Consider the following 24,825-nt stretch of genomic DNA (forward strand, 5'->3'; position numbering starts at 1 on the left):
CTGCCTCTGCCTCCCCCGTGCTGGGATTAACGCCATCACCGCCCAGCCAAAGACCTAACGCTTTTAATTTACTAACTGTATACCTGTCAAAATGAAAACTAAAAATCTCGAAGGAAAGCCGACCCGACACAGATGTTAAGATGCAAAGATGTAGGAAGAGAGCCAATCGCAGAGAGGTCTCTTAGAAACCCCGCGGGAAGAGCGAATCGGCAAATTTCGCGAGATTTTGGCGCTCTTCCGTCTTCCTCTGTCTCGCAGGAACACGATTAATCTCGCGATCTTTGGGAAGTTCCGTTGAGGAAGATGGCGGCGGCCGCGAGCACCCTTCTCTTCTTGCCGCCGGGGACTTCAGATTGAGCCTTCCCCGGAAGAGTGGGGGCCGCTGGAGCGCCACTAACCCCGGAGCTCAAGCTAACTTGGTTCCCCTTTCAGTGGTGGGGAGAGGCTTACCCTCTTGTGGCCGACCCAAGACCTCACCGCTGTCAGGATGAAGGCTCAGGGGGAAACCGAGGGTGAGTGACTGAGGAGGTTGGTGGGGGGTGGGAAGAAGGGGCGGGTCACAACTGTGGGGAGCCAATCTGTGAGAGGAGGTGGGCCCGCACGCCCCTCTGGGCCCGCTTTGCACGGAACTGAATCCTGGAGGAATGTGTTTTAGATGCTTACCGTGTCTTACAGATGGCCAACTCAGTGGTGCTCCCCCACCCCCACTTCTTGAAAGGTGTTTGCAGGACCTGAAGACCGGCTTCACCTGGTGGGACACCAAGAGAGCGGAACTGAAACTTGTTTATGCTTTGTTCCTAGAGAGATCTGAATATGACACTAGAGACAGTAATACAGAACAATGTGTCAAAGTAATGGAGGGTGTCTCAGCGTGAATGGCATGTTAGGTCTTTATGGTAATAAAAGATAGCAGTTTCTTGGAATGTCTAGTTCAAATTCTGTGTAGTCTATTTTAAAACTGTTCTTTCAGTTGACCTTGAATAACGTCTTGAAAGAGAAGCTGGGAGAAATGTATTCAGAACTCTAACCTGGCAGGAACAATCCCCAAACCAATTTCCCAGTTGAGGGAAGAGAAAGGAAGAGAGCTGTTTTGTTTTGAGACAAGGTCTTCCTGTGTAGCCCAGGCTAGTCTTCAACTCAAGGCAAGCTTCCTGTCTCCGCCCCAGTTGCCTCTTACACCATCCGGGTCAGCTAAGAGTCTGAATCTTGGTTTAGATACTCCCCTCACTGCCTTAACTTATATAGACTGGCTTACCCAAAGTGAAGTCTTGACAGTTGTAGGAAAATAGATGATAAGCAAAATAAGCCGTATTTAGACAAATACCACATTTTCTCTTATGAAGAACCTAGACTTGTGTATTTGTGTGTGTTGGGTGTGAAAATATGGAACCATGTGGGGAGGCAGTCTTAAGGGAAGAAAGGCTAACGGACTATGACATGAAAATGGAAGACTGGCAGTTTGGAGATTGGGCAGTGTTGGCCGTCTGAGAGGAAGAGAACTTAAACCAAAGTATAATGTCCTATATGTATAAGAATGCCAAAATAACACCCATTTCTTTGTAAGCGTTTTTTTGTTTGTTTGTTTTGTTTTTCTCGGTTTTTCAAGACAGGGTTTCTTTTGTGTAGCCCATGCTGGCCTTGAGCTCACAGAGATCCACTTTCCTCTACCTCCCGTTACTTTGCATGTTAAAAAATAATTTAGAGACTGGGGATGTAGATTAGTGGTTAAAGCACAGGTGTTGTTTTTTCTTTTTTTTCGGTTTTTTGAGACAAGGTTTCTCTGTTTAGCCTTGGCTGTCCTGGACTCGCTTTGAAGACCAGGATAGCCTGGAATTCATAGAGATCCACCTGTATCTAAGTGCTGGTATCACAGGCATGCGCCACTATACCCAGCTTAAAGATTTATTTATTTATTTATTTGTCTATCCATCTCTTTATTTATTTATTTATTTATTTATTTATTATGTATACAGTGCTCTGCCTGCATGTGAGTCTGCAGGCTAGAAAAAGGCACCAGATCACATTATGGTTGGTTGTGAGCCACCCCATGGTTGCTGGGAACTGAACTCAGGACCTTTGGAAGAACAGTCAGTGCTCTTAACCTCTGCGTCATCTTTCCATCCCAAAAGATTTATTTATTTTATTATTTATTTTATTTTACATAAGTTAAGAGCACTGACTGCTCTTCCAGAGATCCTGAGTTCGATTCCCAACAACCACATGGTTGACAACCATCTATAATGGGATCGGATGCCCTCTTCTGTTATGTGATATACATGCAAAGAGCATACTTATATACATAAAATAAGTAAATATGAAAAAGTAATTTTGGGTGCTGAAGAGATGGTTAAGAGCACTGGCTGCTGTTCTAGAGGACCCAGGTTCAATTTCCAGCACCCACATGGCAGCTCACAACTGTAGTTTCAGTTCCATAGGATCTGACACCCTCACAGCAATGCACATAAAATAAAATTAAGTAAATTATTAAAGAGAGAGAGAGAGCTGTGTGGTGATGTCACATGCCTTTAATCCCAGTACTTGGGAGGCAGAGGCAGGCAGATCTTTGTGAGTTTGGGACAGCCTGGTCTACAAAAAGAATTTCAGGACAGCCAAGGCTACACAGAGAATCCCTGTTTCCAAGAAAGCACAAAAAAAAAGGAAGGAGGTGTCTGTTTCTAGTGGCACACACCCATAGTAGGTGCTGAAGAAAAGGAAACAGGAACATGAGTTTGAGAATAGTCTGGGCCATAACTCAAGCCCGGGAGGTGCCTCAAGTTTGTAATCCTAGCACATTGGAGTTAGAGGTAGGAGCATCAGGAGGTCATCCCTTATTTTTATTTATTTGGAGGTGAGGCATCTACCACAGCGTTCAAGTGTGGCAAGAGGACAGCTCTTGGGTCAGTTATCTCCATCCACAGTGTGGATTCTGGGTATTGAACTCAGGTTGTCTTGGTTAGAACAGATGCTTATACTCACTGAGCAGTCTGTCAGCCCTCAAGGTCATCCATCTTCAGCCAGATGGACTTGAAGGTCAGCCTGGGTTGTGAGCCGCTATCTCAAAATGGAAGTAAAGAGAGGGGATGGGGCTGGAGATATGGCTGAGTAGTTAGAGCTCTTGCTGCTCTTGGCATAAGTTCAGGGTTTAGCTTCCAGAAAACATGCCCACATGGCAGCTCACAACCATCTGTTATTTTAGTCCCAGGTGTTGGTGCCTTCTAGCCTCCATGAGTACTGCACAGACATGGTGCACAGACATGAGTCAAAAAAACAAACAAACAAAAAAACAAAACAAAAAAAACCCTCACATGTAACGGATAATTTTTTTTTTTTTATAAAAATATATATTCCGTGTGTATGGTGGTTTTGTCTTCATATATTTCTCTGTACCAAGTGCATGCCTGGTGCCCTGAGAGGTCAGAAGAGGATAGCAGATCTTCTAGGACTGGAATTACGTATGGCTGTGAGCTGCCATGTGGGTCCTAGGACTTGAACCTGGATCCTCTTTTTTAGCAATTAGTTCTCTTAAAAGGGTAGGCTGGGCATTGTAGAACATTGCTTTGATCCCAGTCCTCAGGAGGCAATAGCAGGTGGATCTTTATGTATTCAAAGCCAGTCTGTTTACACCCTGTCTAAAACCAAACAAAACACATCTGGGCCTGGAAGATCCCATGAACTCATGGGAGAAAGGCAGAACAGCTTGGAGTTGTCTTTTGACCTCCGTAGGCACTATACTAGTTCATACCTATATTCACACATATACACCATATGTAGACATCCACACACAAATAGTAAAGCCTGTTTTGTTTTGTTTTGTTACTGCTACATTCCCAGGAACTGGAGATAGAGGTGTTTGTGAGCTGGTATGTGGATTCTGGGAATCTAACCCAGGTCTTCTGGAAGAACAGCATGTGTTTTTAACCACTGAGCCATCTCTCTCTTGATTTTTATTGTTTGTTTTTAGACAGGGTCTTATGTAGTTTAGGCTGGTCTTGACATCTCAAAAATCTAACTGCTTCTGCCTCCTGAGTGCTGGGATAAAAGACGCACATCATCATGCTTGGCATAAAAATAAAAATTAAAAGCAATCTTCTAAGCTGGACACAGTGTATACATAAGGTCACAGCTACTCAGGAGGGTAGGGCAGGAGAATTGTTGGGGCCTATGGGTTCAAAGCCAACAAAATGGACAATATAGTAAGATCCTGTCTTTTAGGAAATGAAAGTTAGAAAACTTTGTGTGTTGTGTATACATCTGAGACATAGTTTTCCTGGGTGTCTCAGGCTGGCCCTGAATTCATGGACTTCCAGCCTCAGTGTCTCCAGTGCGGGGATTGAAGATGTGGACAGCCCTGCTTATCTTTCTATGTTTTGGAGTAAATGATAGAAAAAATATTTTGACAGTTCCTGATGTGGAACACAGTTTTTTTTTGTTTTTGTTTTTTGTAAGAGAAATGGTAGAAGGTCAGAGTGTCTAATGATGTTTTCTGCTTTATGCTGCAGAGTCAGAAAAGCTGAGTAAGATGAGTTCCCTCTTGGAACGGCTCCATGCAAAATTTAACCAAAATAGACCTTGGAGTGAAACCATTAAGCTTGTGCGTCAAGTCATGGTGAGTATTGTGGCTGAATGGATCAAGTACTAAGAGGAGTACTTAACAAACCAGCCTGTACGTGTGTAATTGTTAGTAGTTACGGTTCTATGTCCTTGCTTTTCCTCAAACAGCTGACCACCTGGTGGCCATGGATTTCAGAGGCCAGCTTAGGAAGGAAGTGCCTTAGGAAGGAGGTAGCTTGAATTCCCATATACTCCTCACAGCTCAGAGGTAGGCAGGTCTCTGGGTTCAAGAGTAGCCTAGTCTACAGAGTGAATTTCAGGAAAGCCAGATCTACACGGAGACACTCTGTCTCAAAGAAACAACAACAACAAAAAGGCACTGTTTTTGCACCCTATTTATGAACATTCTCCTATATACTTTAAACTAATCTCTACATTGCTTATAATACTTAAACAATACAAATAACCTGTAGATATTTTTTATGCTGTGGTGCTCATTGTCAGTACAGACCAGTATTTTTTCTATTTAGAAGCAGTCTTATGTGTTCTTCTCTGGTTAACTTTGGTTTGGTAAAGCAGTTGCCCATGCTGCCGTGGATTTTGTTCTTAGTTCAGGTGGGCTTTGAGCACTCATCCTTCTGCTTCAGCTTCCCAAGTAACCACTATCATATGGTCCTTTGAGTCCAGGTCCTCTGTGTAGCTTAGGTTGGCCTTGACCTTGCTATATATCTGAGGCAGTTGTTCTAGCTTAACTTCCCAGGTGCTGAGATTACGATTTGTACCACTGCCCCCTGTTCGATTCAGCTTTTCTTTGGTCTGTTTGAAATAGGGTCTCATTTATTCTTTTTGGGTGTTTTTTGGTTTTTCGTAATTTTGCTTGGTACCCATTCACTGTTAATGTCTTTCCCTGTAGTACAGTTACTTGCCTCTGAGTCATGAACCACTGTGGTGACACTTGAACTGCTTAAGTGCACTGGAAGGCGGAGTACTGGAAAAGCCTGGTAGCTATATGCTAAAAATTCACACACATCACTCAGGGATAGTCAAAGAACAGTGATTTATTTTGTGATTGTTTCACTTAATGTTTTAACTTTTCTATGTATAAATTATTCTTTAATATTTTCTCCCCCTGAGGGGGGAGTAGCCTTACCAGGCCACAGAGGAAGACAGTACAGCCAGTCTTGATAAGACCTGATAGGTTAGGGTCAGATGGAAGGGGAGGAAGACCTCCCCTATAGGTGAACTTGGAGAGGGGCAGGGGAGAAGATGAGGGAGGGAGAGAATGAGGAAGGGGGCTACAGCTGGGACACAAAGTGAATAAACTGTAATTAATATAAAAAAATAAAAATTAAAAAAGAAGAATATTTTGTCCTCCCACAAAAGTTTACTTGGGTTCCAGGGTAAGTCTAGTTAACCATCTTTACTACCATTTATCTGACCAACCATCAGACTATTGCTAGTAGAATAACTAAGTTCATTAATAAGGAACTGTAGTTTAGAGGCAAGAAGTGTAACTAATTCAGTGGTCAAGTGTTTGCTACCATGTGTAAGGTACATAGTTTTTGCATTAGCAACAGACAAAATAAGCCAAAACCAAACCGCTGTATTTTAGGCTCCATTGCAGTACTTGTACTTATGTGATTTTGAACAAATTATATGATCTCTTATGATTTTCTGTTTCCTCATGGAAGCATATAATGCTAGTTTGCTTATCTAAGTTTTTCTTTTTTTTTTTTTATTGTGTAGGTGTGGGTGTTTTGTCTGCATGTATGTCTTTGTACCATGTGTGTGCATGGGGGTCAGAAGTGGGAGGTCATCAGATCCCTTGGAACTTGAGTTACTGATGGTTGTGAGCCACCACCAGGCTGCCAGGAATCGAATCTGGGTCCTCTGTTCTCTTACTGCTGAGAACAGTAGCTATTCTCTCCAGCCCCTATTTGCTTTTCCAAATAGTTTTGTTGTAAGAATCATATGTAGACATTGATTGTGACCTTGAAATGACCTTTATATCCACATACTCCTTCCCATCTCTGAGTGTTGTGGTCACAGGCAAAGGCCACTATGACTGGTTACTGCCTTGCTGGAGACTGAGGCCAGAGCTTTGTGCGTGCTGGTCCGTTTCTCTCCAAGCTGAACTATATCTCCACCCTGGTAAAACTTTCTGAAACTGAATTCTGTAAATGAAGGCATATGCATCCTCATTTAATTTGCATACAAAAATTATTTTTAGTTTTTTTCTTTTTGTTGTTCCGTAATTTGCTTTTTTTGAGACAGGATCTCATATATTCCAAACTGATCTCAGCCATGTAATCCTCCTGCCTCTGCTTCTTGAGTGCTGGCATTCAAAGCTTGTATCATTGTTCCATTAAGTTTTAAAAATAACATTTATATACTTTTAAGACAGTTTTACTGTGTAGTTTGATATGGGTGCTGGGAACTCAACTGAGGTCTTCTACAAGAACAGCAAACACTCATAATTGCTGACCAATTTCCTTTTAAAAATGGAGTTTTAAAAAAATTATGTCTGTCTGTATTTATTTATTGCTTTTTCGAGACAGGGTTTCTCTGTGTAGCTATTTCTATGCTGGAACTAGCTCTGTAGGCCAGGCTGGCATGGAACTCACAGAGATCCACCTGCCCCTGCCTCTTGAGTGCTGATATTAAAGACATGCACCACCACAGCATGCCTTTAATTTAAAATTTTTTAGTTTACTTATTTTGTTTTATATGTATGGGTGTTTTTGTTATTTTTTATTTTATATCTATGTGCACTGTATACCTGGTAGCCACAGAGGTCGGAAGAGGGCATCTGTTTGGTCTCATGGAACTGGAATTACAGGCGATTGTGAGAGGCCTTGGAGGTGCCAGGAATCAAACTTGGGTTCTCTGCTAGAGCAACAAGTGCTCTTAGTTCCTGAGCCATTGCTTCTAGCCCCTCTAGCCTGTTTTCTTTCCTTTCCTTTTCTTCCCTTCCCTTCCCTTTCCCTTTCCCTTTCCCTTTCCCTTTCCCTTTCCTTTCCTTCTTTTCTTTCTTTCTTCTTTTTTTTCCTTTTTCTTTTTTTTTTTTTTTGAGATAGGGTCTCACTATGTTGGCTTTTGATAGCCTGGAATGTACTGTATAGACCAGGCTGGTCTTGAACTCACAGTGATTGATCTGCCTCTGCCTCCCAAATGCTGGGATAAAAGTTTTGTGCCACCATGCCTTGTAAATTTATTTTTATTTTTGTTTCTGAGTATTTGCCTGTATTTTGGAAATTCTGGTACCAGTTATAGGTTTTTGAACTACCACGTGGGTATTAGGAGCTAAACCCTGGCTCTCTGCAAGGTACAGCAAGTGCTTTTAACCACTGAACCCTTTCCCTAACTTCCCAGAAAACATTTTTAAAAGTGATTTAATCCGGGCAATGGTGGTGCACGTATTTAATCCTAGCATTCAGGAGGCTGAAGTAGGCAGGTTTCTGATTTTAAGGTCAGTTTGATCTACAGATTGAGTTCTGGAACAGCCAAGGCAATACAGTCAAACCCTATCTTAAAAACAAAATGTATATTTATATGTCTGTCTCTTGGGGTTTGAAAGCTCATTGCCTCCACGGGCACTTACATACATGGTATATGTTCATAAAGGTACACATCAACATGTAAGTAACAATTTTAGAAAATTATCAAATAAATGTGTCTTTTTTTCTAGTCTGACAATTCCTCATCACTCCAAGGAAACCATACCTAAAGGGTTTCTTTTGTTTGTTTTTGGAGTTTTTCAAGACAGAGTTTCTCTTGTAAGAGTTCTGGCTGTCCTGGAACTTTTTGTAGATCAGGCTGGCCTCAAACTGCTGTCTCCGAAGTTGCGGGATTAAAGGCTTGCGCCACCACTCCTGGTAAAAAGTCTTCTGTAAATGGTGTTGTCAGGCTAGGAATATAGTTCAGTGGTAGAGTGCTGGCTTACTGTACATGAAGCCGTAGCTTAGTTCCCAACACTAAAAATAGAGATACTGTCATTGGAGACATGATATGAAAGGGGAATGCCAAATCATTATTAAATTCCCATTTTTCTTGTGATAATAGTATCTTGAAGTTTGGTCACCATGGCTTCTTGTGTGTACTTACCAGATATGCAGCTTCAGATACTTAAATTTAGGCCTATAAATGTCATCATCAATAATTGTTGGGTGCGGTGGCTCATACTTGCATCCCAGCACTCACTGGAAGAGACAGGTTTGCCAAGAGTGCAAGGCCAGGTGCTAGATTTATGTAAGGCATGAGAAAAAAAAATCTTTTAAAACTGTGCTATACCATAATGTTATTTCTCGGGACTGGTATGTTTGGAGAGCCTTCCTCCCTGGTGAGGTTAGGTAAGCTATGTTGAGTTGTGGTCTGTGCTGCTCTTTCTTCTGGGCTATGTAAGGTGTTGTTAGGTTTGTTTGTTTATTTTGAGACAAGATTTCTCTGGAGCTAGCCCTGGCTGTCATTTGAACTCATCGTGTAGCCCAGGCTGGCCTCAAACACAGGAGATTTGCCTGCCTCCGACACCGCCTCCCAGAGTGATGGGATTCGGGGAGTGAGCCACCACCGCCAGCCATGTATTTTGTTTCTTGAAACAGGGTCTCAGTCGTCTTGAAACTGGCCATGTAGACCAGTCTGGCCGTAAACTCACAGATACCATCCTCCTGGGAGTAAGGCACGCAGCACCACACCTGTCGATGTTGTCTCCCTGGAGGCAGCAGCTCTCATGATGACATTTGGATTCTTAAAAAGCTCAAATAGCTTTATTTTACTCTCACATATTATTATGGATGTACTTATCTATATGAACTTTTCCTTCCTTAGATAGATGATAACAGTTAAGAGTCTGTAGATGGACTGGAGAGATGGTTCAGTGGCTAAGAGCACTGTCTGTTCCTCCAGAGGTTCTGAGTTCAATTCCCAGCACAAACATGGTGGCTCAGAACCATCTATAATGGGATCTGATGCCTCTTCTGACACAGGTGTACATGCAGATAGAATATGCATAAAGATAAATTAAAAAAAAAAGAGTTTGTGGACTAGCTGGGCTTGGTGGTGTTCACCTCCAATCTCAGCATGATCGCCATTTTAGGCTATAAGAGGGGTGTCGTAAAGAAGCTGAAACACTTTGGGCTGGTGCTATTGTCCAATGGTTAAAGGACTTGCTGCCAGTGGTAGTGGCCTGAATTTGAACCCAGAATCCAGAACCCAGAAGGGAAGACTCAAACTAGGCATTTTACTCTTAACTCCGTGTGTCCACACACCTTTTTATCTCATGCCTACAAATGTAAAAGTTAGGAAATCTGCCCCACCCCATCCAAGAAAACCAATGTTCTCAGGAGATGGGGATATCAGTTCAAGGTCATCCTTGGCTACAGCCTGGGCTAGAAACCTTGTCTCAAAAGAAAAGAAATCTGTAGTCTATTTTCAGTCTAAAAGGATAACGTGTATGTTTATCTGAAACATTGGTTTCCTGATTTGATACAGGAGAAGAGGGTCGTAATGAGTTCTGGAGGGCATCAGCATTTGGTCAGCTGTTTGGAGACACTGCAGAAGGCTCTCAAAGGTTTGTACCCACCTTTGAAATAGGTTGATCTTTTTTGTTTGTTTGTTTGTTTTGTTTTTTTGAGACAGGGTTTCTTGTTGTAGCCTTAGCTGTCCTGGACTCACTTTATAGATCCTGTTGGCCTCAAACTCACAGAGATCCACCTGACTCTGCCTCCCAGAGTGCTGGGACCACGGGTGAGTACCACCACACTAGGCTGAAATAGGCTGATCTTAAAACTCACATTAAGGAAGATTTTTAAAACTTAAATAGAAATATATATTACAGTAGATAATTATCTATGCTAGATGCTGCTTTTATTTTTATTTATGGAGTTGAAATTAGCTTGTTCTGAAGTTTTAAAATTTTTGACTTGTTTCTGATTCGTGTATGTCTGTCTGTATGTGTGTGGTATATGCTAATGTTCTTATGTAACAATGCTCATTGAGGTTGAAAATCTTAAATGAGTTGGTTTCTTTTTGCTGTGGGTTCTGGTTCAGTTGTCAGGCCTGCAAGGTAAGTATTTTTCCAATTCAAAAATTATCTCATTTTTGAAGCATTTATTATATATGTATGTTTGTTTTATTTTTGAGACAGGGTTTCATTGTGTTCCCCTGGCTGGCCTGGAATTCACTGTGTAGACCTTCAACTCACAGAAAGTTGCCTCCCTTAAATTAAAGGTGTGCACCATCAATCCTGGCTTGACACATTTATCTATTGTTACTTTTGGTTTTTTGAGATGGGGTCTCACTATTTCAAGTCCTTATTCTTGACTATCTTCTTTTTCTTTTTTTTTTTTTTAAGATTTATTTATTATGTATACAATGTTCTGCCTGCATGTACACCTGAATGCCAGGAGAGGGCACCAGATCTCATTATAGATGGTTGTGAGTCACCATGTAGTTGCTGGGAATTGAACTCAGGACCTCTGGAAGAGCAAGCAGTACTCTTAACCTCTGAGCCATCTCTCCAGCCCCTTGACTATCTTTTGAGTGCTGGGATTATGAGTGTATGCTGTCATACAGTAGTATAACTTTATTTTTAAGCATTAAATAATAATGTTTGAGTGGTATGTGCAAGGCACTCAGTACTGGGGGAAAGGAGAGGAATACTACTATATCCATACTACCTTTTATTGTTGTACTTTTTTTTTTTTAGATTTATTTATTTATTATGTGTACAGTATTCTGTCTACAGGCCAGAAGAGGGCACCAGATCTCATTATAGACGATTGTGAGATGCCATGTAGGTGCTGGGAATTGAACTCAGGACTTCTAGAAGAGCAGACAGTGCTCTTAACCTGTGAGCCATCTCTCTAGCCCTCTGTTTGTTTTATTTTTTAATTTGTTTAGATTTATTTATTGTGTGTGTGACTGTTTTGTCTTCATGCATATGTGTGTACTATCAGAGTATATAGTGCCAGTGGAGGTCATGAGGTAGTCAGATCTTCTGGTATTTTGGATGGTTGGGAACCGTCATGTCATATCAGGATACTGAGAACTTAACCTAGGTCATTTGCAAGAGCAACAAGAGCACTTAATTGCTGAGTCATTTCTCCAGCCACTCTCTGCTCCTTTTGAGACAGAGTTGCATATAATCCAGGCAGGCCAAAATGTCCTTATGTAGCCAAAGATGACCTTGAATTCCTGATCACCTTTTCTTTTACCTCCTAAGTGCTGGCCCTGTATCAGTAAGGCCATCATGCCTCACCTCCAGTCCACATTTTGTTTATTGATTCATCTGTTCATAGATGCTTGGGTTGATTTCGTCTTTATTTTGTTTGGTGGGGAAGTCAAAGTCAGGACCTCACACACTAGGCAATCACTCTTCTTGAGCCATGGCTTCTACCTTTCTGAGACAGGGTTTCTCTGTGTAGCCTTGGCTGTCCTGGACTCACTCTGTAGCTTACAGAGATCTGTAAGCTAGGCTGGCCTCTAGCTTACAGAGATCTCCCTACCTCTGCCCCCTTGAGTGCTGGGATCAAAGGTGTGCGCCACCAAGCTGAGTTCTCTGTTTTGAGACAGGGTTTTACTCTGTAGCTAAGGCTGGCTTTGAACTCTTGATCCTCCTTTGTTTCTGTCAAATGTTAGTTAGCTGTCATTATAGGTGTGTGGTAGCACGCCTGCCTTGGCCCCGTAATTTTTCTTTCTAATTAATTAACTAATTTTCAAGACAGTTGTCCTAGTTGTCCCGGAACTCGCTCTGCAGACCAGGCTGTCCTCAAACTCTGTTTAGACTTAGGCCTGCCATTGCCTCCTGAGAGTTGGGATTAAAATCTTGTGCCACCACTGTAAGCTCCGTAATTTTTCAAGTAGATCTATATATTGACTTTTTATTTCTGTGATAAAATTACTTAGAAAAAGCACTTTATGAAGGAAGGTTTGCTTTTTGCCTTACAGTTGGAGGGAAGGCATGGTGACCAGAGTGTTAGGCAGATGCTCAGGTCACAGTGCGACTGCGGCCAGATACAGCGATGAATGCTGGTGTGCAGCTCTTTCTCCTTTGTCTTTGTATTCAGTCCAGAACTTTTTGTTTCTTTTCTTTTAACTTTGTTTTTTCACAGGTTTCTCTGTGTAGCCTTGGCTGACCTGGACTTGCTTTGTAGACCAGGCTGGCCTTGAACTTACAGGGATCCGCCTGCCATTGCCTCCCTGAGCTGCTGGGATTACAGGCGTGCACCATTGTGCCCGGCTCAGTCCAGGACTTTTAATTACCCATATTCAAAGTGGGTCTTACTCCTCAGTTAACTCTCTGTAGAAACCCGCAAAGATACGTGCAGTAGTATATTTCCTTGGTGCTTCTAAATCCAGTCCGATTGGCAATGAAGATTAAGCATCAGTCTTATGCTCTTATCACTGATTTACCCTGTTCTTCACTCATTACTTGCTCTCATCTAAGCCTTAATAATAAACTTGCTGCAGAGTATAAGTGTCTGAACTATTGAATATACTTGTGGCTTTGGAAGGACGGATATACTCATTTATTTGGAATATTCTTTATGAATTCCTTTTCCCCTTCTCCCCTCATTTTTCCATAGTCACATCTTTGCCAGCAATGACTGATCGTTTGGAATCAATAGCCAGACAGAATGGGTATGTAATTTTATCTGTGGGCAGACATGTACAATGCAGTGCTGATTTTGGGTAGCTTTATTATGTATCTTCTATTAATTTTTGTTTTGATTTGTTCTTGCTAGACTGGGCTCTCATCTCAGTGCCAGTGGCACTGAATGTTACATCACGTCAGATATGTTCTATGTGGAAGTGCAGTTAGATCCTGCAGGACAGCTTTGTGATGTAAAAGTGGCTCACCATGGGGAGAATCCTGTGGTATGTGTCGATATTTCACTGGAATCTATGGGGTTTATGTAGGAGAATAATGAAAAATATATTGTTGGGGGTCTGTATAGCTTGGCTTTTAGGGTTTTTTCGTGAGCCACTGTAGAGATGATGTGATGGGCTACATTTGGTAGGTTTAGAATACAATTTAGAGTAATAGGTCCTTCTTCTCTGACACCATCCAAGGGCTTTCCTAACTGGAAGTTCCCTCTTTATTTCATACTAACAACGTAGAGCTTGGGTTGAACAATAAATGCTCAGGATACAGAAACAGTCTTTCAGTTCCTATCAAAAGTGATTATAAACAAGACAGATAATATGAAAAATCCTATGATAGAAATGGATGTAAAATAGATTATAGATTCCAGAGATGATGTGGAAGAAAGATCCTAATGTTTAAACAAACTACTAGTGACTCTTACAAATGATTTCATTTGTTTTGATTTTTAATATCCCACCCAAGTTCATGGTTTGCAAGTAGAAAAAGGCTTTTTGAGTGGCTAGCAAGATGAACCTGTGGGTAAAGTGCTTTCTGCATAAGCCTGAGGACCCGAGTTCAGATCCTTAGCACCATGTGACAGGTGTTTCTAACCCCAGTGCTAGGAGCTGGTGGGACTGAGACAGGCAGGTCCTGGATGCCTGCTGGCCAGCTAGCCTCAGGGAAACCAAGTCCCAGGGTAAGTTCCAGGTTCAGCAGGAGACCTTGTCTCAGAACATATGAAAGAGAGGGATAGAAAACGACAGCTATGGCCTCCATGTACACACACACACATAGCTTTTGATATCTTAATATAAGGGCTTTCTGTAGCTTTAATGGTTTTTGCTTTAAAGCATGCACTATTAATATTAAACTTTTGAGGTTTTTAATTCTGTTAGTTTATTGCTTTAACATATATTTTTTTTTATTTCAGAGCTGTCCAGAGCTTGTACAGCAGTTAAGGTAAGGAGATAATATTAGTATTGGTAATCCGGCACATAATCCTGCTCCTCTTTGGAGGGAGACGGATAGAGGGTCTGCTTTATAGTCCTGTCCAGCCCAGAACCCCACATCATCATGCCTCCACTTAAAGGTGTATACCATTTCTGTTCTTTATCATTTGGACTTGTGAGATAGATATTCATTCATCCATCCATCCATTCATTCATTCATTCATTCATTTTGTTTTTTTAAGAGGGTTTCTCTAGTTTAGCTCTGGCTGTATTAGAACTCACTCTGTAGACCAGGGTGCCCTCAAAGTCAGAGATCTGCCTGTCTGTGCTGGGAATGAAGGCATGCGCTACCACTGCCTGGCTATGAATTTAGTTTTTGACTAGCCTTTCTCTGTTCCTGTTTGTGTTTAGAATTGAGTTAATTTAACTTTTTTTGGTTTCTTGTTTGAGACATGGTTTCATGTAGTCTAGACAGGCTTCAGAACTCTGTATGGCCAAGGATGATCTTCAATTCCTAATCCTGCCTCTACCTCTTAAATGTTGGGATTAGAGATATGTTCGACTACTCTTAGCTCTTTTTAAGGTAAGGTCTTAGTATGTGGCTGAGACTGGCCATAAAAAATTTACTCTATAGTCTAGGCTGGCCTTGAATTTTTAACTTTTTTTAAACCTTATTATTATTGTTTGTTTGTTTGGTGTTTTGAAATAGGGTCTCTTTACATAGTCTCCTGACTGTTCTGGAACTCACTGTATAGACCAGACTGGCCTCAAACTTGCTTGCCTCTGTCTGCCAAGTGCTGGGATTAAAGGTGTGCACCACCGCTATGCCTGGCCTTGTGTGTGTGTGTGTGTGTGTGTGTGTGTATTTGGTATTGAATCCAGGGTCTTCTATACCTCAGACCTTGAACTCCTAATTCTCCTGAACTTTCCTGTCTCTGTTTCTAGAATGCTGATTATAAACACTATCACACTCAGCCTTGAGTCATGATGATTTTTACCCGTGTTAAAGAGTTTCTGAACTGGGCTGGAGAGACGGCTTAGAGACGGCTTAAGAGCACTGGCTGTTCTTCCAGAGGTTCCGTTCAGTTCCCAGGAACCACATGGTGGCTCACAATCATCTGGTGCTGTCTTCTGTTGTGTGGTCACACATGCAGGCAGAACATTGTATGCATAATAAAGAAAGAAGTCTTTAAAAAAAAAAAAAAGGAATCTCTGACCGTTAGTATTGTAGGTAATTTTGTGTCCTTTTTTTTCCCTTTCATTTTTGAGGCAGGGTATCTTAGCTCTGGCTGGCCTGGAACTCTTATTTGTAGATTTGGTTGCCCTCAAACTCACACGGAGCTGCGTCTGCCTCTGGAGTACCTTGACTATAGGCGTGTGCCAGTAGCCCTGCTGTGTGTCTTTTTGAGACATGTTAGGCTCACACTCACTTTGTAGCTAGGGTAATCTTGAACTCCTGCTCTCATGCCTCCCTCTTCTAAGTACTAAAAGCACAATTGCCTTACTGGCATTGCTTTGCTAAACTTAGGACATTGAACAGCATCCCTGGCCTCTCTTTGTAGTTGCCAATAGTATCGACTCTATTGTGTATTTTTGTATGATTTAGAGAAGTAGCTTAGTAGTGGGGCATTTGACTAGTGTGTAAGACCTTGGTTCAGTTTCTTCAAGCAACAAAAAAATCAAAACTATGCGTACACATACATAATTGTGTTTTTGTTTATGTGTATATACCTGTGTATCTATACACACAGTGTCAAATGTCCTGCAGGACAAAAATTACAGCTGGGTAAAAGTATTAATAGAATCTTTGAACAGCGTCTTTCACCTAATAGGAATTCTTTGTGGCTCAAAAGTGACTAGAACACTAGGCATGCTAGGTTGCACACATGCTTTTAATTCCAGCACACAGGAGCAGGTGGATCTCTTGAGTCTGACACCAGCCTGATCTACAGAGTAGGGAGTTTGAGGACAGCCAGGACTACACAGAGAAACCCTGTCTCTGATCCTCCAGTGCTGGCATTAAAGGTGTTTGCCACCATGCCTCTCTTGCTTTCTAATTCTTTCATTTTTCTTTTTCCTTTTTTTCTTCTTTTATTCAGTCTGGGACCTTATTAGCTCATGGGGTAATTCCACCTACAGCTTATAAGGGGTCTTGCCTCTTCAGGTGATTTAACCTAGATAATCCCTTACATTTAGGTGTAGACTTGTCTCCCTGGTGATTGTAAATGCCATTGAATTAAGAATTAAGATTAACCATCACAGAGCCCCAACATTGAATCTATACCATAAGAACAGCCTTTCACTTCAACTTTGAGAAAAAGCTGTATATATTGTAATCTATCACAATAAAAGTAGTAGCCTTGAGGACAGGCTTTTATCTTTTGGTTGCCTTTCCTACTATCTTTATTTTTCCCTTTGAATTGAGTGAGATTCTCATGTTTAAATTTAAACCCAAACTTAAGACTTTCTGGCAATTTGAGGAAGTTCAACTTTGTTTCCAACATTAACATAATGGAATGCTCAGGTACCACTTGTGGATGTCATAGAAAGATTTTTCACTTTGAGGAAGTAGGTTTTATATTCAGGCTTCTCCATTAGCAGTTTGTTGTATTTATGGCCAAATATGCCAAATTTCAACCTTTAAAATTTTTGGTTTTTAGGTTTATTTTATGTATTGAGTATTTTGCCTGCATACATGAATGCTTATTACATATGTGTCTTTGAACAGTCGTGAGCTACCATGTGGATGCTGGGAAGTAAACGTGGGTTCTCTGTAAGAGATGGTGGCACATGCCTTTAATCCCAGCACTTGGAAGGCAGAGGCAGGAAGATCTCTGTGAGTTCGAGGCCAACCTGGTTTACAAAGACCTGAATCCAGGACAGTCAGGAAACCCTGTCTTGAAAAACAAACAAACAAACAAGAAAAATGAAAGAAGAAAAACCAAAACCGGAAACCAGTAATATGATCAAACATGTTGGTATATATATACATTTGTAATCATTCCAGCATTCCAGAGGCCAGTGTAGGGGAATTGCTGCCAAGTTAAGTTTTGGGCTACATATTATCAGAGTAGCCCAAGAAAACAAACATTAGGGTTGGAAAGATGGCTCAGTAGTTAAGAGCAGAGGATGGGGGTTCAATTCCTGGTACCCACACAACTGTTTGTTACTCCAGTTGTAGGGGATCTGACACCCTCACAAAGACAGGCAGACATACATGCAAACAGAACACCAAAGCACATAAAAGTAAATAAAAGGGCTGGAGAGATGGCTCAGAGGTTAAGAGCACTGTCTGTTCTTCCAGAGGTCCTGAGTTCAATTCCCAGCAACCACATGGTGGCTCATAACCATCTATAATGAGATCTGGTGTCCTCTTCTGTACATGCACACAGAGCATTGTATACATGATAAATAAATAAATCTTTAAAAAAAGTAAATAAATAAAAATAATAAAAAAATAAAAGGTAGTAATGTAAAATAAACTATATAACTAACTGGCGTTTGCTACTTTGTGGGTTCCTTTCTTCCACCCTTCTCCACCCCTTTACTTCTTCTCTTTCAACCCTCTAACACTAGATAGGAGAGAAAAAAGGATAGAGGGGAAAGGAGCGATGCTGTTGTTAAACTACTTCCTGCTGATTAGGACCATCGAGTTCCTTGGGGCAAGATTGATCTTTTCTGTCAGGATATCTAATTTCTTTTTGACAACCCGAAACCAATAGCATCCAACCAGCCAACAACAGCAACCCTTCGTCTTGGGGCTCTAGCATTGATATATCCTCCGAAGAGTTCAGAATTCCAAACATCACACTCCCAGAAACTGTGCAGCTGGCAAAACCATGCCCCTGTTAGAGCAAGAGGCAAATCATAGTCAGCTGCTTTCAAGCAGTTCCATATCCCTACACTTGGGATTAAAACAAAAACATATTCCCATAATATTTGTGGTGTTTTTTTTGTTTTGTTTTGTTTTTGTTTTTTTTCCAAGACAAGGTTTCTCTGTGTAGCCTTGGCTGTCCTGAACTTGCTTTGTAGACTAGAATGGCCTCAAACTCACAAGATCCACTTGCCTCTACCTCCCCGAGTGCTGGGATTACAGATGTGCGCCTCTACACCTGGCTCATTTCTGTGTATTTTAATGAAGCCAAAATTCACAGTTTTCACTACATGTACCTACTTTATAGAATTTGTAGTCAAAATACTCCAGAATATGAGAATATTTCCTGCTGTCACCTGGAGTAGAAGATTGTATTAATTTAGGAATTGGTGATATTCTAAAGCTAATTTGTAACTGTTTAGAAGGGGGAGATTTAGAACACAAGTTACCTTTACCTCATATTTTTAGTCACAGTATGCATAATAATAGTATGTTTAGGGAATATATCTTGCTTCTGCTCCTGTTTCTTTTTAATGGCCCTGGGCTATTGTGCTTAAATGCTTACAGCATGGAGGATGAAGTATCTAGCATTGTTGTGAGGTTTAGTTTGTTATAGGCTTGTTTTCCTTTAAGATTGAGAACCAGCCTGGTGGCAGTGGTGTACATCTTTAATCCCAGCACTTAGGAGGCAGAGGCAAGTGATCTTGAGTTCGAAGCCAGCTTGGCCTACAGAGTGAGTTACAGGATAGCCAGGCTACACAGAGGAACCCTGTCTCAAAAAATACAACAAAGATTGAAACAGATAGTTGTTAAATTTGATGACTTTTTTTCCTTCCTACTCCTTACCATGTGTTGCATTCTGAGTTCTAATCTACAGAAGCTCATTTGAATAAAATTTAAAGCCTGAATCTAGGGATCAAAGAAAGCAGACATCACAGGAATGTATTCATTATTCTGTCATGTATCTGAACACAGGAGTGTTTTTAGTATGTGATCAGCTTCTAGAATAACCACTGCCATCTTCCTGCATGTAGGTAGTATATGACTGTAGTCTGTTTTTCCAGTTCATGTATTTTCATTATCACATTTTCTATCAAACATTTTTTGTGGACCTAGCATTAGGCACATGTTAAAAAGGGAAAGTAAAAACAAACAAACAAACATGATTCATTTAAATTAGGTTCATTGTTTAGGGGCTAAACATGACTTTATGTGTGTATGCGTGGGTTGAACCTGGGGCTCCATTCTGACTTGCTGGTTGCTCTACCGTGTAACTGGATCTCTTAGACTCACTTTTTCATTTATGGCACTGGTATCATTCAGCTGTAGCTTTCGACCTATTCCTTTTTCTCTCCCCCCCACCCCCTTTTCCCTCAACTCTCCCTTCTCTCTTTGGCTTTGAGATCAAGTTTTGCTTTGTAGCTCAGGCTGGTTGTGAACTCATACTCCTCTCACAATCCTCCTGCCTCAGGTTCCATGAATTCACTCTCTTCTCACAATCCTCCTGCCTCGGATTCCATGAACTCACACACCTCTCATGAATCCACACTCCTCTCACCAACTCTCTTGCCTCTTGTTTTCTGTTTTTAAATTTTATGTGTATGAAATTGTCTGCACCATAAGCACCCAGTGCTTGTGGAGGTCAAAAGAGGGTATCAGCTGCCTTGTGACTGGAATTACAGACTGTTGTAGTGTAGGGTGCCAAGAACCGGACTCAGGTTCTCTGGTGCCAGCAGCCAGCACTGTAGGCACTGGTTTTTAAACTCTAGTTTATTTGGGGTTCCCTACTCCCTTCCAACCTCCCACCCCCCATCATAGATAGGAGAGAAAGAAGGTTAAAATGGAAAGGGGCACGTAGGCCCCTTTATACTTAGTTCCGGCTAGTTAGGGTTGTCAAGTTCTTTGGGGGCAATACCAATCTCAGTCATCAGAATATCCGGCAGTCTGGGTAACCAGCATCCTCTTTCTCAGTGTCCCCAAAGCCTTCTTTCCATCTGTCCATCTCCTCTTACGACTCTGTGTTCTCATATTTATACAGTCTCCTCAGAATTAAACTATTTACAGCTGACAAAGATCATGTGCCTCTCCTAGCCTGCTGGAGGCTTTAAACTAAAAGCAAGTCCATATCCTACACCTGGGATTGAAAGAAAAGCCTGTTTATATTAACATAACTGAGTTTTTAAAGAAACCAAAACTTCCACTACACATCACTCTTAATTGTTGAGCCATCTCTCCAGCCTCAATTTTTTTCTATTTTTGATTGAATATAAAACCAATGGGAGTCAGTCAGTGGTGGCACACGCCTTTAATCCCTGCAGTTGGAAAGCAGAGACAGGCAGATCTCCTGAGTTGGAGGCCACCCTGCTCTACAGATTTCTAAGACAGCCAAGGCTACACAGAGAAACCCTGTCATGAAAAACACACACACACACACACACCCTAAAAAACAAAAGACCAAACCAATCCAGAAAGAAACTTCTGGGGATAATGATGTGACCAGATTATCAAAATGAGTTTTATATAGCCATGTTTTTGTAGAATAAAGTAGTAATTTCCTGTTGTATTCTCTTTTTTTTCCCCACTTTCCTGACCTGAACTTCCTATAGGGAAAAGAATTTTGATGAGTTTTCTAAGCATCTTAAGGGTCTTGTTAATCTGTATAACCTTCCAGGAGACAAGTAAGTAATTTCATTTATTCCATTTTGGAAAAAAGTATAAGTTTGTGAGTTGGTTGTTGGTTGATTTATACATTTTTTTCTGCTGTGTGTTTATTCCTAGTTTCTATTCATATTGTAATCTATAATTTAACTTTTGACTTTAGGTTTGTTTTTGTGTTTTTTGGTCTTTTTTTTTGTTTTTTGTTTTTTTTTTTTTGTTAGTTTGTTTTTGCCTACATGTATGTCTGTGTATATAATCTGTGCATGTGGAGACCAGAATAGGCCAGATCCCATAGAACTGGAATAATAGTAGTCATGCGCTACCTTGTGGGTGCTGGGAATTGAACCTGTGTCCTCCAGGCGAGCAGTTAGTGCTCTTAACCACTGAGCCATCTTTCTAGTCCCTAAAGTATTATTTATTTTACTTTTTAAAAATTTATTTATTTATTTTATGTGTGAGTGTTCTGTCTTATATGTATGCTTGGATGCCAGTAGAGGGCATCAGATGTCAGTTAAATGGTTATGAGCCACTATGTGGTTACCGGCAATTGAACTCAGGACTGAGCCATCTTTCCAGCCCAATTATTTTATTTTTAATTTTTTCTGTCTCCTAAGGTATTTATCTGAAATGGGCATTGCCTGCTTTTAATGACTTTAAATTTGAAAAGGTAGAATATACTTTGTTAAGATGTCTTCAGTGTGTTGATTTCCAGGACATGGGGCTAGTTTCCTCTCCTCATTAACCTAACTGGATTCTATTAAACTGCTTGGCCCTTTTAGACATGAGCTCTGGTAGTTCTAAAAATAAACCTTGGTTTTTTTTTGTTTTTGTTTTTGTTTTTGTTTTTTTTTGAGGAAAGAAGTATAGTAGCCCAGGCTTGACCTCAATATGTAGTTGAGGATAGACTGGAATTCTTTCATCACACATGCTGTGATTGTAATAGGCATGTGATGCAATGTCCAGCTTTGTTTGGTTTTTTATTTTATTTATTTATTTATTTGTTTGTTTTTTCTTTTTGTAACAGGGTCTCACTTTGTGGCTCTGGCTGTACTGGAACTCACTATGTAGACCAAACAGGCTGGCCTCAGACTCCCAGAGATGTGCTTACTGAGTGCTGGGGCTAAAGGTGTACAAGCTACACCTTGTTGTTTGCTTTTTTGTTTTTTCACTTCCTTTGTAGACCAGGTTGGCCTGGAACTCTTACCTGCCTACCTCTTCCTCACTGAGTGCTGGGATTACAGGCCTGTGCCACTGTGCCCTACTGAGTTTTTTTTTTTTTTTTTTTTTTTTTTAAGAGTAAAACATTTTAGTTGGTTCCAACCCTTGAGGGTTTCCATGTCAGTGGTTTTGTTGGTGGTGTTGTTTTGAGACAGAGTCTCACTAACCTCAGGCTGGCCTGACCTCAGAGAGATGAGCTTGCCCCCGCTTCTCATGTGCTTGGGATCAAAAGTGTGTGCCACCATGCCTGGCTAGTGACAGTGCTTGTATGTGCTTATTTTTCAACTGTTTTTCTCATTTTTCTCCTCATCTACTCTCTAGCAAACTGAAGACTAAAATGTATTTGGCTCTCCAATCCTTAGAACAAGACCTTTCTAAAATGGCAATTATGTACTGGTAAGACTGGCCAGTGAGGCCATTCTGTAACTCTCTTTGTTTCTCATCCATGACATTTTAAAAAATTATTTATTCTATTTTTATTTTATGTGCATTGGTTTTACATGCATATATATCTATCTGTATGAGGGTGTCAGATCTGTAGTTGTGAGTTGCAGTGTAGGTGCTGGGAATTGAACTCAGGTCTTCTGGGAAGAGCAGCCAGTGCTCTTAACCACTGAGCCTTCTCTCCAGCCCCCAATCCAGGGCATTTTTAACGTCTTAAATTTTACATTTGTAGATGTACAAAGATTACATATAACTATGTAACTATGTAAATACATATAACTATGTAAAGACTTATGTTGCATATATCTTTATTATACATACTCTCCATTTCCTGTTGCTTCCCAAATGATTATTGTATTCCTTTTCTGAGTATGTTTACTCAGAAACTCATTGATAATTATGAGATAACTCAATTAACACTGAATTATTGATTGTTATTCCATAGATTTTATCTGAAATATTTTTAAACTTTGATTCATTATCTGATAGTTGTCCAGTGTAATTTTTTATTAATTTGAGATGGAGTGTTTCTAGGACACCCAGACTGGCTGACATGGGATGCACCAGTATAACCCTTTCTAGCTGTAGAATTGTGGGCATGTACATGCCTACCTTAGGTTACCTTTTTCTCCATTACATACTGATGTTTATTTGAAAATAGCCCCTTTTATTAAAGGTGAGATGTACTTCATATATGCAATTACAAGGTAGATTAATTTTGGTAGTATTATAAAACTTTCATGAACTTAACTCGGTGTGAAACTGTTGACTGAAACTGTCAGGTACTGATTTCCGTCACACATAGATCATTTGTCTTGTAGGAAGGCAACTAATGCTACTCCCTTGGATAAGATTCTTCATGGAAGTGTGGGCTATCTCACTCCACGGAGTGGGGGTACGTTACCCTATTTTCATTATTTAGAAAATGTCTAGTTTTAGCTTAAGGGTCACTTGTATTTTAGTGAGTATGTGAATGTAATGTGCATATTTGTGTGTGGAGGCCAGAGGAGGACAGGCAGCCTACTCTTCTACTCTGCCTTATTCCCTTGAGACAGGGGTTCTCAGATCCTGGACCTAGGCTGCCAGTTACCTTCCTGTTGTTACCCTGCATGGTGCTAGGATTGCCCATGTGTAGCTCAGACTATCATGCCTGGTGTTTTGCCTTGCGTGAGCGTTGGGATCCCAACTCAGGTGCTCATGCTTGCATTGCAAGCATGCTTATACTCACTGGGCCATTTTTTCAGCTCCCTGTTACCTTTCTGTTGTTCTTTTGCAGTGCTGGGACACAAAACCAGAGCTTTGTGCTTGCTAGGCCAGCTATTTCACCACTGCCCAGCTCTGAGGAAATATTACCTTTCATTTTACCTTGAGTTTGTGAAGACATAAGCTCAATAAAAAATTACCAGTAATTTGTAATGACTTTTCTAAATGTTAGTACTTGCCTTTCCCCCTTTTTTATTTGTGTGAGATATATTGTTCACAGAATCAGTGATCTTTTGTCATATTTCATAAGCTGGTTTAGAACATGACTTTATGACTTTTTACATATGTGCAACTGTCTTCTCTTTGTCTCTCTTTGTCTTTCTCCTGTCTCGCTCTCTTTCTCCCCCCCCCCCTTGTGTGTGTGTGTGTGTGTGTGTGTGTGTGTGTATGTATGTATGAAGTCTGTGGTGGTCAGGGGACAATTCATTGGAGTCAGTTTTATTCTTTTAGCATAATAGGTCCCAGAGAACTCTAGTTTTCAGACTTAGTTGCAAATATCTTTATCTGGTATTCTAGCTCACTGGACCCATGGAATTATTATTATTATTATTATTATTTTGCATATGGGCTTATAGAAATGCATCCCCCCCCCTTTGGTTTTTCCGGACAGTTCCTAGTTGTGCTGGAACTCACTTTGTAGACCAGGCAGGCTTCAAAATCAGACATCTGCCTGCCTCTGCCTCCTGATTGCTGGGATTAAAGGTATGTGCCATGATGGCCAGAAAAATAATGATTTTTTTTTCCCAAAGACAGTTTTTTTGTACCCGATGCTGATCTTGATCTGATTCTCTTGCCTCCACCTCAGAGTATTTATAGATGTAGGCTACCATACAACTTTTAAAAAGAAAATAATTTTATTTTAGGTGTGAAGGTGTCAGGTCCCTTGGAATTGGCGGTGCAGACAGTTGTGAGCTGCCATGTGGGTCTGGGAATTGAACCTGGGTCCTTTTGAAGAGCAGACAGCGCTCTTAATCGCTGAGCCATCTCTCCAGCCCCCAATTTTT

At 40.8% G+C, this 24,825-nt stretch overlaps 1 protein-coding gene across 5 annotated transcripts in view; it reads left to right on the forward strand.

Annotated features, from left to right (window-relative positions):
• The first annotated feature begins 265 nt into the window (after positions 1–265).
• The window catches only part of Med1 (mediator complex subunit 1), a 42,150-nt gene continuing 17,590 nt past the window's right edge, over positions 266–24,825 (forward strand). For 3 of the 5 annotated variants that reach the window (XM_060386807.1, XM_060386808.1, XM_060386809.1), the window contains exons 1-9: positions 266–512; positions 4,500–4,606; positions 10,039–10,117; positions 13,134–13,188; positions 13,293–13,425; positions 14,346–14,374; positions 20,845–20,916; positions 22,436–22,510; positions 23,380–23,453. In XM_060386807.1, coding sequence (XP_060242790.1) covers positions 488–512; positions 4,500–4,606; positions 10,039–10,117; positions 13,134–13,188; positions 13,293–13,425; positions 14,346–14,374; positions 20,845–20,916; positions 22,436–22,510; positions 23,380–23,453 — 649 coding nt within the window. In that variant the 5' untranslated portion in view covers positions 266–487. The remainder of the gene's footprint in view (positions 513–4,499; positions 4,607–10,038; positions 10,118–13,133; positions 13,189–13,292; positions 13,426–14,345; positions 14,375–20,844; positions 20,917–22,435; positions 22,511–23,379; positions 23,454–24,825) is intronic. The other 2 variants (XM_060386811.1, XM_060386810.1) reach the window with 1 other exon arrangement.

Source organism: Meriones unguiculatus, chromosome 7 (assembly GCF_030254825.1).
Source record: "Meriones unguiculatus strain TT.TT164.6M chromosome 7, Bangor_MerUng_6.1, whole genome shotgun sequence".
Taxonomy (NCBI): Eukaryota; Metazoa; Chordata; class Mammalia; order Rodentia; family Muridae; genus Meriones; species Meriones unguiculatus.